This window comes from Protopterus annectens, chromosome 12.part0 (assembly GCF_019279795.1).
Source record: "Protopterus annectens isolate FY-2018-M chromosome 12.part0, PAN1.0, whole genome shotgun sequence".
NCBI classification, from domain to species: Eukaryota; Metazoa; Chordata; order Ceratodontiformes; family Protopteridae; genus Protopterus; species Protopterus annectens.
The window spans coordinates 1,257,508,886-1,257,521,226 of record NC_056746.1 but is presented as its reverse complement, the minus strand read 5'-3'; the positions used below and the strand labels follow the sequence as shown (position 1 = coordinate 1,257,521,226).

At 45.7% G+C, this 12,341-nt stretch overlaps 1 protein-coding gene across 4 annotated transcripts in view; it reads right to left on the bottom strand.

Moving 5' to 3' along the window:
* The window catches only part of ITCH (itchy E3 ubiquitin protein ligase), a 2,580,358-nt gene that overhangs the window by 1,037,249 nt on the left and 1,530,768 nt on the right, over positions 1–12,341 (bottom strand). For all 4 annotated transcript variants that reach the window (XM_044090275.1, XM_044090277.1, XM_044090278.1 and 1 more), the window contains exon 16: positions 2,704–2,792. In XM_044090275.1, the coding sequence (XP_043946210.1) occupies positions 2,704–2,792 (89 nt within the window). The remainder of the gene's footprint in view (positions 1–2,703; positions 2,793–12,341) is intronic.

The window sequence follows — 12,341 nt, the reverse complement described above, 5'->3', positions numbered from 1 at the left end:
ACAACTGTACAACTGAGAGGTATGCTAGGGGGAAACTCTCTTCCCCACTTAATAAAGCCCTCATTTACAAGGAAAAGCTACCCATGAGAAAAGGCAGAGTAACTGTGCAAGACATTACTGAGGAAGAAAACTGAAAACAGTCTGCATGGTCTGTACTCTAACAGCTACAAAGTCAGCACTATCAAGGACGATAACGTGAAAGCCAAAAATAAACAGAAGGCCACCATAATGAACTCAGAGCACATGCACTAATATATGACTGACAAGGCAGTGCTCAGAAAGGTTTAACCTAGCAAACAATATGAAATAGGAGAAGAGAGCATAGTAGAAGTAAAAGAAACCCTCTCCGGTAGCAGAAAGTTAAGTATCGCAGAAAAGCCCACCAATATAAAGGGCTAGACTGATCTAAAATTACAGAGGAATGGGATAAGGAACATAGCCACTAGTGGCTAAAGAGGGAGGGAGAAAAGAATTAAACTTACAATTTACATAAATGAACCTCTCTCAGCTTGAGATTTGAAATCCTGAGTCTGACCATAACAGACATTAAACGAGATATGGGGAGTTAGAAGTAGTGTGGTATATTATAGGAAGAGGGAGGAGCTCAAGACTAGAATGTGAAGTGGGGAAGATGCGACCGAGTTGGTCCACAGGATTGGATCCATAACCCAGGGAGAAGGACTGAACAGGACAAAATATCCAATAGTTAATTTTGTTCAGGCTGATTTGAAGTTCGATAAGTCCCATTTGTGGGTTCTTGGGAAATCTGTACAGAGTTGATATGCTCTCAGACAAACATGAACATGCCACCACAGATGCCATTGGATATGAAGGCACGTTAGACCCCAAATCCAGGGATGCAGGAAATACTTTATGATCATTTAAACCCTGTTTCAATGATTTCACATGTTTGAATGCCTTCTAAATGTAAGATTGCCTCAAAGTTTGGCATCTTGTTTAGGCTTCTGGTACTGAACAGAACCACCTCAAATTTGATCATGCTTTGACACAAATGTGTTTTGCTGCAATGGAAAGCTTGTTAACTGAAATTGGCCTAAAAAGATACTACGGGGCAAGGCAAAGCTTTAAGCAGTTTGTGTTAAGTCTTTGTGTAAGAAGGCAGTTTGTGTTAAGTCTTTGTGTAAGAAGTGCAGACCATCCATTGCAAACCAAGTGAAACTATCAAACATTTTGTTCCAAGGCAACACATATAAGATCCCCCTACAACACCACACCACCACCAAATATTTAAATTTGTGAAGCCAGCCATCTTTTCTTCACATCTAGGAGTCATTCGTGTTGAAGGGAAGACTCTGCTCAGTACTGTGATCTTGTCTGCATTTGTGACATGCACAGAGAGCTCAGACATATCTGTCTATACATCTCTCTCAGCATTTCGCCCTAAGTCATTCACACCTACATGCACAACTACCATGCCATAGTTACATATGTCTAGTGCAATGGTCCCAAGAGCCCTTGAGACATTCAGGATCCTGGCACCTGAAAGACAACTTATTGTTACCCCATCTTTTTCCAGCCTGGTGAATGAGGAGTCAGTGAGCCTTACTAAAACATTTTTGCTTGTGGAGTAATCTAATGCACTGGAACTGAGGCTCTTTGTTTCATGATGACTTTATGTAAAAAGTGAGATATTATGTGATGCAATGTACGATTCCAATTTTTGCTGAAACTATACAGGTATATGAGGCTTGGGTAAGGATTTCTTTACTAAGTGTACATTACATTATGTGTCAGGGCTGGATGCACAAGGTGTGGTGTGTTGCTGTTATGCTCAGTCTGTGTTATTTTGCGGCAATAAGGCCTCCATACCTTTTAAACATCTGTACTTACCAGAGTTAATTGTGTTTAGTAAGAATTCATTGTGAACATAAGGCAGTTGTTACACTGCTTTAGTATACTAAATGTTATGAGGCTAGCAAGAGAGAGGAGACATGTACACTGATCTACTATTTTGCCCAGGGTGAAGTAAAATTTGACTGGATTTACAGACAGTTGCAGTGCTTAAATGCATCATGCCAAGGCTCTGTGTTACACTTCCAGGTAAACAAGTGGCTGGGTGTATCCTGGCAGATCTTGTGGCCGTACTTTTAAAAGCTTTTTAAAGCCTGAGGTCTTCTCCCCTCAATTTCTGTCTCTAGTAAAAATAAAATAATGCAAACAAACAATTAATATGCTTCTTAAATGTCCAAGTCATCAGCAGACTAAGATGGGACCAGGAGAAAGACATTTAACAATTAAGGTTACATTTAGCAGAAACAGAGGAAATAACTTTTTACTCAAGATACTTACGCCTACAAAAGATTAGAAGAATTTTGAAGAATTACTCTAGCCTGTGGTCACTTCTGGATGAGAGGTCTGACAAGCATATGGTATCTGAAGAGCACGTGAAATGTGGTGCATTACGAGAGCTAAGAGGAGTTTAAAGCTTGGGAAAGCCCTAAATATGCCTCCTGTGGCAACCAGTCTTACCACTGAGGCGGAAGGATGGGATCACACAAGTTTTAGCACCAGGGTTACTCCTTGTTCTCTCTTGAAAAGGTCACTACAAAGGGGGTTCCTGTGCTTTTCAGTATAAAATCCACAAGTAGACCAATGAGAAATGACAAACATTTAAAATCCCAGCCTGTACAGACTGCGGTGGCCTGCAGCAGGTATTCCATAAAAGAAAGCTTTAATACACACCTTGCCACACCCCCATAGTCCAAACCTTCCTCTCCTGGGAAGATGATCCAAAGCCGTCTCCGGAGATCTGGAGGATTAAAACTCATGATCTAGAAAAAAATTTCAATAAAGGTTTTATACATACACTTCAGAAATAATGCAATATCAAGAAAAAATATGTATAATTACAGTCCAGGTTTGCCACAATTTAGTACACCTACATAACTGAATTGATCAGCAAAGACAGTGCATTAAATACAGTCACTACATACGCTTTCCTGCTACTAGAACCTTTCAAGCAATAGGATAATCTGTCACACTGTAAGAGGGGCCAAGCACTAGCTAAACAAAGTAGAATGTTTGTTGAATATTTTCTCAACTTGTATCATTAAGAGCAAACAGGAAATTCTTACACTTACATAGAGATAGTAGGAGTGTATCCAAGATAAAAATAAATCATACACTTGAGGAGCATGTCATACACCTGCACTATGGTATTTCAGTGTCCCAAAGTCTTCACAGTATGTGGCTAGAAACCATTCCGAACAGACTGAAGAACCTGCTAAAATCACGGGCTACTGCTGCAGTGAAACCACATGTGGTCTTGGAAATACTATCCCCTTTTAAGTATGCACAATAGTCCAATGTTGGTGCTTTACATGTCTGCAATTAGTAACTCTGAAAATGCAATGGTTACAGCTACTTGCCCTTGTAGAATATGCCCTTGACACATCCTCAACGTAACAGAAAAAAAAGCACAAACAAGATGGAAACAGCTTGTTTATCCACTAGGTTTCCCAACTAACTATGCAAAGAAAGCAAAACATTTATATGACCTCCTGAAATCTTTGATCTTGGTGATAATATATAAACAATTACCTTCCTAACCATCCTATGCAGAATACATTACATAGAGGAAAGGAGAAAAGCAAGGGCATTAATTTGAGTCATGGACAATTATGTCAGAGAACCAGAAACAAAAAAGAGGAAATGGCAGAAATGACATATGTACATAGGCGATCTAGAACTATGACAACCCTTTCTAGTCAATGAAACTGCCACAAAAGTGACATCCTTCCAAATCAGAAACTTCTGTGGAACAGATTTACAATACAAAGGGAGGTATGGCTGAAACTACAATTTACACTACCAATTCAGAAAATAATAGGTATGAGTTCTCCCCCCATCAGATTTGTGAATGAGAAACGTAATAAAAATGCTACTCTGCAGAAGGCTGTACTATAGTCTCACAAAGCTGTACGGCCAATGAGCTACCTAATGTGTTTTGCAGATCACATGGTACTCAATTCTTTCAGACAGTAACACAACCTCATGGAAGTCGGACCACATCTTCTGTTAAACCCACTTGACATAAAATGTTATGTACTTACCATAACGTTCCATCTGTGTTATCAGTCTTCATTTTTCCTCAACAACTGGGGTTTGGATCCAATCCATCATATCCAACTCAGCCAGTGCTAAAGCTCATGGCCACCAGATCTCTCGAGCTTCTCCCTTACCCACAATGCACCTATCCCAATTACCTCAGATCTTGTTTGCTGCTATATCAGCATAGGAAGAAAGATGAAAAGAATTATGGAAAGACATATCCAAAGTCATATATACATACAAAACACATATTTAGAGATTGTGTAAATACTCGCTTCTCCAGAAGCCATGGATGGGGGTTGGTGGTTGGGAAGTTGAGACAGAATGAAGATCGGCAACACAGATGGAAAATTATGGTAAGTACATAACTTATTTATCTGATGTTGTCAATCTTCATTCTATCCTCAGTGAATGGGACAGTGTCCCTAGCTACTTGTATCCAGGGTGGACTCAAAGAAGCATATTCCTGAGTGCCACAGAACCAAATTATGCCCTAACTCCGAAAACCAGATCCAACTTGTAATGAGTGATAAAGGTATGAGGAGTAGCCAGAGTTGTTGCTGCAAAAACATCATCCATAGACATGTTAGATTGAAAAACCATGGAAGTAGCCACAGATCTAGTGAAGTGCTTTCAATGTATGTGTAAGAGGAATGCCCATTTAGCACAGACAAAGGAGATGCAATTTGTCAGCCGCTTTGATAGAGCAACTTTGGAAATCGATTTCCCCAATTTTGGTACAGAGGAGACTATAAACAGCTGGTCTGTTTTCCTGATTTTTTTGTTCTCTGCAGATAGAATCGTAATTGTCTATGAACATCCAGTAAATAAGATATATTCTCCTTTGTTGGTAAACTTAGGAAAAAAACACTGGCAAGTTGAAAGTACTATTGAAGCTGGATTCTGACACCACCTTTGGAGGAAAAGATGGGTTGGTACACTAGGTCACTATCTTTGTGGAACACCAAATAAGGAGGTTTAGAAGATGGAGCTTGGATCTCAGAAATATTTTCTTGCAGAGATAACAGCAACCAAGAAAATTGTTTTTCCATGAAAGATATGCAAGGTCACATGTACCTGCTGGTTCAAAGCGAGGTTGTGTGAGAGACTGAAGCATCAAATTCAAGTCCCATGAAGATGCAGGGTCTTTAAAAGGAGGCTTTAGAAGAAGGGTCCCTTTTAAGGGGACCTTGCTCAATTTGTGAAAAACTATGGGTAATTTGAGATTGCTGCTAGATGTATCCTAATGGTTGAAGTACTGGCACGGTTTTGAATAAAGGTGAGCAAGGAAATCTAGAATGTGATTAATGGAAGCTGAAAAAGGGTCAGGATTATGTTGCTGAGCCCAAATGGCAAACCTCTTCCATTTGCTTGAAGAGGTTTTCCTTGTCGAGAGTTTATGGGAAGACAGAATTAATATGTCAGACAGGTGATGAGAGCACAGATTGTCTGGCTACTAAGGGAACTGGAGAAGCCAAGCAGTCAGCTTGGGGTTTGGTATATTCAGGTGTGATATTTCTGTCAGGCGAGACAAAAGGTCCAGAATTGGCTCAAGGTTTCATGGTGGCCAAACCAGGTGAGGGCATAGGAAGGGAAAACCAAATGTGTCAAGGCCAATAGGGGGCAATGTGGATCACTATGCTCTTTGACCTGGCAGATTTCTGCAGAAATTTGAGAATCAATCGGGTTAGTGAAAAGGCATAAAGGTGGAGGGCCAATTGCAAAGTAGAGCATCCCTCAGTGACTGGCCCAACGGGTGAATTAGGGCAAAGTAGTTGCAGCACATGTTTAGGGGAGAGGCAAAAAGATTGCAGCATGCCTGGCCCCACAGAAAGAAAATCTTGTCTGCCACTTTCTCGTTGAGGGACCACTTGTGTGGAAGAATGCACCTGCTCAGTTTGTCTGCAATTATGTTGGATCTCTCCAGAATGTGCGCTGCTAAAAGAAAGCGGAAGACATCGCCACTGCCAGATCCTGAGCGCTTCTCGACACAATGGGTAAGATTTGGTTCCGCCTTGTTTACTGATGTACCAGATGAGTGACATGTCAGTTTGAACCACAATCACCCTACAGGGAAGAACATCTTGAAAGACTTGCAACACCAAAAGGACTTCTCTCATCTCTAGGACATTTATATGAAAATTGGCCTCTTCGTGGGACCAAGTACCCTGGACTGCCTTCCCAGGTAATGCATCCCCACCCTATCTAGGAAGTATTTGTGGTCAATACGGCCTTAGACTGTTAGGGAATGATGGGATGGCCATGGAGCAGTTGGTCAGACTGGATCTTCCAATACAAATCTCTCTTGCAAGTGTTGGTGATTTTTATCCAATACGACATTGACTGATGGAAGACTGACCACTGAGTAGCAAACATCCACTGTAGGATCCACATGTAAAACCTGGCCAATGGAACTAAGGTTATCGCTGCAGTCATGAGGCCTACAGTTCTGAGACTGTGCGAGCTGAGACTGATGTGTTCTCTACAACCTTCTTGACCTGTGACCTTATTATTTGAACTTGGTGTGGTGGAAGGGAAGCAATGGGAGTCTTCGTTTGGAGCAGTGCTCCAATAAATTCCAATGTCTGAGTTGGCTGAAGTTGTGATTTGTTTTAGTTTATGGTTACTCCTAAGACAGCACAGGTGTTTAGAACCCGACGCCTTGCATGTATGAGTTGATGCCTGTTCAGACTGGTAATGAGCCAGTCGCCCAGGTAGGGAAACACCCGCAATCCCTGAAGTTTGATGTAAGCTGCTACTACTGTCATGCATTTGGTAAACACCCTGGGAGCTCTGGTGAGTCCAAATGGCAGTACTTTGAATTGGTAGTTACTGGCTCGCAGCTGGAAGTGTAGGTACTTTCTGGATTGCCTGTTCATTTTTATGAGACAGCAGATGTCCTGAAGATCTACACATAAAAAAAAAAAAAAAAAAATCTCTGTGGTATCCCCGAAGTCTCAAACAACCCACTAAACAAGTATACTGGGTCCAAAAACAAAACAGTGTATGAAACTTCTCTGTGTGGAAGATTTTCAGTCCATATATCTCCAGTTAATCACTGTATATTAATCAGATCAGACAATAGTAGTAGAAGTAGCAAACAAACTCATCTTAAAAAAAAAAAAAAAATATATATATATATATATATATATATATATATATATATATATATACACACACACACACACACACTATGAAATATTATACAGAATTACTAAGTATTCGAAAGTATATTGTACAGAATTACTAAGTTTTCAAAAGTAATCCAAGCAAGGCAGGCAAGTCTGTTTCCAGTCGAAAAAAAGAAGTTATGTACTCACCATAACGTTCCATCTGAGTAGGTACTTCATTTGTCTGCAACCTGTGGGTATCGGATCCGAGCCGGCAGCTTTCCAAGCTACAAGATCCGAGCTCCTAGCTCCTCCCCCTACCCATAATCCCCTGCTATGTGCTACATTACCTCAGATCGAATTTTTTGCCTCTTACACAACTCCTATCTTCGATAGAGGAAGCAACACCAGATAAACTGTCCTAAGGCAGAACAAGATCTCTTTGGTGATCAGAAATCCCGAAAGGTTCGGGGGATGGCAGGGGGGTCGGTTGCAGACAAATGAAGTACCTACTCAGATGGAACGTTATGGTGAGTACATAACTTCTTTATCTGAAGTAGTTACTTCATTTGCTCTGCAACCTGTGGGACAGAGTCCCCAGCTACCTAGGGAGAAACCCTGGGCCTATGGAAGGATATTCCGAAGCACCGCAGAGCCAAAGGAAGCCCTACCTCTCGATACCATATCCACCTTATAATGAGAAATAAACGTATGTGAAGAGGACCAGGTAGCTGCAGAGCATATGTCATCCAAGGGGATCCTAGACCAGAAGGCTGCAGAGGTGGCCACAGCCCTCATAGAGTGAGCGCGAATTCCTGTAGGAACCGGTTTGCCTGCAGATAAGTACTCGTGGACTATGCATTGACAAATCCAATTTGCTATAGTCACTTTGGAAATGGCCTTACCCATGGCTGATTTAGCAAAAGACACGAACAACTGGGCCGATTTGCGAAAATCCTTAGTCCTGTGCAGGTAGAAACGCAGTTGTCTGTGCACATCCAATTTATGCAATGTGTATTCTCCTTTATTCTGAAAGTTTGGGAAGAACACGGGTAAGTTTATTGATTGATTGATATTTGATTCCGAAGCCACCTTAGGCAAGAACGACGGATTAGTCCTGAGGAACACTCTATCCTTATGAAAAATGAGATAAGGATGATTCATACATAAGGCTTGAAAGTTCTGATACCCTTTTGGCTGAAGTAATGGCAACCAAAAAGGCTGTTTTCCAGGACAAGAACTTTAATGGAACCGAAGCCGCGGGTTCAAAGGGTGGGCCTGTCAAGGCTTGTAAGACTAAGGCCAAATCCCATGGAGGCACCACCACTTTCACCGGAGGCTTCAAGAGGAAAACGCCCCGTAAGAAGGTTTTACATAATTTTGTAGAAGCCAGAGAGATCCTAGTCCGTCTCCCACATGGAAATGGGAGATGGCTGCCAATTGCACCTTAACTGTTGAGGCACTTGCTCCTTGTCTGAATATCAGAGACAGGAAGTCTAGAATAGTAGGAATAGGAACTGTAAATGGATCCAGGCCTCTGTCTTTGGCCCAGACAGAGAAGCATTTCCATTTGCTGTAGTAAATCTTCCTAGTAGTCGGTTTATGTGCTGCGACTAGAATGGCCTTAACAGGAGATGAGATACCGGGAGTCCTAGCCATCAGTGGAACTGGAGCAACCAAGCCGCAAGCTTGAGGTTCACCAGGTTCGGGGTTTGTAATCCCGCCGGATGTGAAATCAGGTCTGGAATGGGATCCAGTATCCATGGCGGAGATACACTGCGAGACCGCAGGTACGGGAACCAGATCTGGCGAGGCCAGAATGGGGCTATGAGGATAACTCTGCTCCCCAACTGACGGGCTTTCTGTATGAACTTGGTTATGAGCGGAAGGGGTGGATAGGGATACAGTAGACCGGACGGCCAAGCATGGACTAGAGCGTTTCTGGGATTCTCCCCTTCGGGGGGAAGTATTGCGAAGTACTCGCTGCATTTTGTGTTTAAGGGAGAAGCAAAAAGATCGCAGCAAGGCCAACCCCATTTGCGGAAGATCTGCTTCGCAACTGATGGATTGAGAGACCACTCGTACGGAGTGAGAATCACTCTGCTCAGTTTGTCCGCCAAAATGTTGGACCGACCCAGAATGTGCATTGCTACCAGAAAGCGGTTGGTGGATATCGCCCATTCCCACACTCTCATAGCCTCCCGGTTTATGTACCAGACCACTGACATGTTGTCTGTCTGGATTGCAATAGTTCCCAGAGGTAGAAGGTTGTGGAGAGCTTGCAACGCTAGAAGCACCACCCTCATCTCTAGGACATTGATATGCAAAGCGGTCTCCAGGGGAGTCCACGTGCCTTGGACGGTTCTGCCTGAACAATGCCCCCCCCCACCCGAGGCGAGAAGCGTCCGTGGTCAGCGTGGTTTGGGGGGGAGGGACAACAAAAGTCCTCCCTTCCTTTAGCTCTGGGGCGTGGAGCCACCAAAGAAGGGAGTGCCTGCAAACTCTGCTTAGGGGAATCGGAGTACTCAATGGATGGAGTAGCAGGGACCACTGAACTTGAAGGATCCACTGCAGAATCCTCATTCGCAGACGCGTGTGAAGGGCGAGAGTGATCGCTGCTGCCATAGATCCTAGTGCCCTCAGAACTAATTCCGCCTTCGAGGCCGGGCTTTGAAGAAGAATTAGCACCTGACACGACAAGCTGTTTATCCTGTCCGCAGTTAGCATTGCTCGAGAAATGCGGGTATCTAACTTGGCCCCTATGAACTCCAGGACCTGTACGGGGCAAAGAGAGGATTTCTGGAGGTTTACAGAGATGCCCAAGCTCTGGGCAAGGGTCAGAGAATAATCTCTTGCCAGGCAGAGCTGATGCCTATTGGTGGCGGTAAGGGGCCAGTCGTCTAGGTACGGGAAGACCTGAATGCCCTGAAGTCTCAGGTGGGCTGCAACCACTGCCATGACCTTGGTGAACACCCTGGGGGCTGAGGTGAGGCCGAACGGGAGAACCCTGAACTGGTAATGACTGGCTCCCAGCCGGAAGCGGAGAAACCTCTGGATCGTCTGTATATCAAGATATGGTAGTACGCATCCTTGAGGTCTATCGAGCACATCCAGTCGTTCTGCCGCACAAGGGGGAGAATAGACTGGAGGGTGACCATCCAGAACTTTTCTTTGGGAATGAACAGGTTCAAGGCGGAGAGGTCTAGAATGGGTCTGAGGTCCCCCGTCTTTTTTGGCACTAAAAAGAACCTGGAGTAATAACCCGATCCGGACTGGTCTGGGGGGACGGGCTGGATGGCTCTTTTTTCTAGCAACTTCAGGATTTCTGAAGCTGCTGCCTCCCTTCGATCGGGTGGAACATCGAGGAGGTGTCTGGACGAGGGAGGGTGGTTTATGAAGGGGATGGTATAACCTCTGGATATGATGCGGAGCACCCATCGATCTGTCGTGATGGACTCCCAGTCTGACAGGTACTCCGACAACCGCCCCCCCGACTGCCTCCAGAGAGGGACAGCCGGAAGCCCTCAGGGCTGCTGCGCGGGTCTATCCGGGAAAGGTTCCCTGGACCCGAAGTTAACGCGGTCCCCCTCTGCCTCTGGGCCGGCGTCCTTCTTGTCCTCCTCTGCCTCTAGAGGACGAGGGGTCCGAAGCCGGATGGGATTGCTGGGACTTACGGAACCACAGCTTCTTTTGTCCCCTCTGATTCCTAGAAAAGGATCGTTGGGGATTAGAGAAGTGGACCCCGATGGCAGACAGCGTCTTCCCATCCTTCTCGCTTTGGACCAGCATCTCGCGAATGGTCTTGCCGAAGAGCGAAGATCCGTCAAAGGGTGCATTCGCGAAGGACGCCTTGAAGGGATCCACGAAATCGCAAAGACGGAGCCAGGAGTGACGTCACAAGACGACCCCGGCTCCGCTGGCCCTAGCAGCTCCCTCCGTGGCATGGGAGAGTAGGCGCATGGACGTGTTAGAGATGGACTTTAGAGTGGCCATACGAGTCGAGAAAACTTTTTTTTTTGTCCTCAACCGACATGGACTCCGGGGGGGGGGGGGCTGCAGCGTATTCCTTAATTAAGTCTCGTTGCAGTCTAATGGTATGTGCCATGTAGTTAAGTGCCCTTACGGAAAAGGTCGCTGAACTAAACATCCGCTTTCCAATGCGGTCCAGTGCTCGAGATTCCTTATCTGGCGGGTGAACCGAAGAGCTCTCCTGTGTGAGTTCTCTCTTGGTGGCAGCCGCCACCAGCATGGCATCCACTGGTGTTCCCTTGGCCCAAGACAATCTATCCACTGGGGGGATAAGGATCTTGTCGGGTCGCTTCGGGATAGGCTCCACAGTGTCGGGCTCCTTCCATGCCCTGGTAGTAATGAGGTCTACCAGGGGGTCAGCCGGGGGGGGACACCCAGGAGGTAGAAGGGCCTGCCTCAAACGCATCCAGGAACACGGATTCATCTGCGGAAGGTTTTTGGGCAGACCACCCCCCTCTAATACGCAACATTTCCATGATGTCTCCGAAGGAGACATCCTCGGGGGGTGACCTTGGGGAATCTTCCCCTTCATCTAAATCTGTGTCGGTTGTGACGGACTCGGGGGAGTCCAGGTGCCTCCTCTTGCACCGACGTTTTCGAGGGACCTCCTCGGTGGGACTGCCCGAAGAGGGCTCGTCAATGGGGTCCTGTTCCTCTAAGGGAACCAACTGGAGGGCTTGGGCAGGCTGTCCCGATGGTCGGATGATGGAGGATAGACCCACATGCAGCGGGGGTACGGGAGGATCCGACGCGCGGACCGGGGACCTGGAGGTCCTCGACAGTACCCTCTCCACAACCTCAAAAGCCGAAGGAGAGCTACTCTCGCCAGGCTCCGAGAGCAATCTCCTCGGCTCCGAGGTAGGGATCGGGGTCGGAGCTGATGCAGCCGGAGCCGAGAGAGGGGTGTGCTCCGAACCCAACGGAGCCGAAGACACACCAGCTCCCCCGGATCCGATGCTCAGCCCTCGGCCCAGAGAGCTCGGATCCGACAGACTCGAAGGCACAGTCAGTGTCGAAGCAATCGAAGCTATCGGCGCCGACGAATCCCCGGTTCCGAAAGTAAGGCTTCTTGTTGATCTTGAAGAAGTCGTCGAGGCGGCCCGGGATGGTCGCCTCGACGACCTCGAGGGG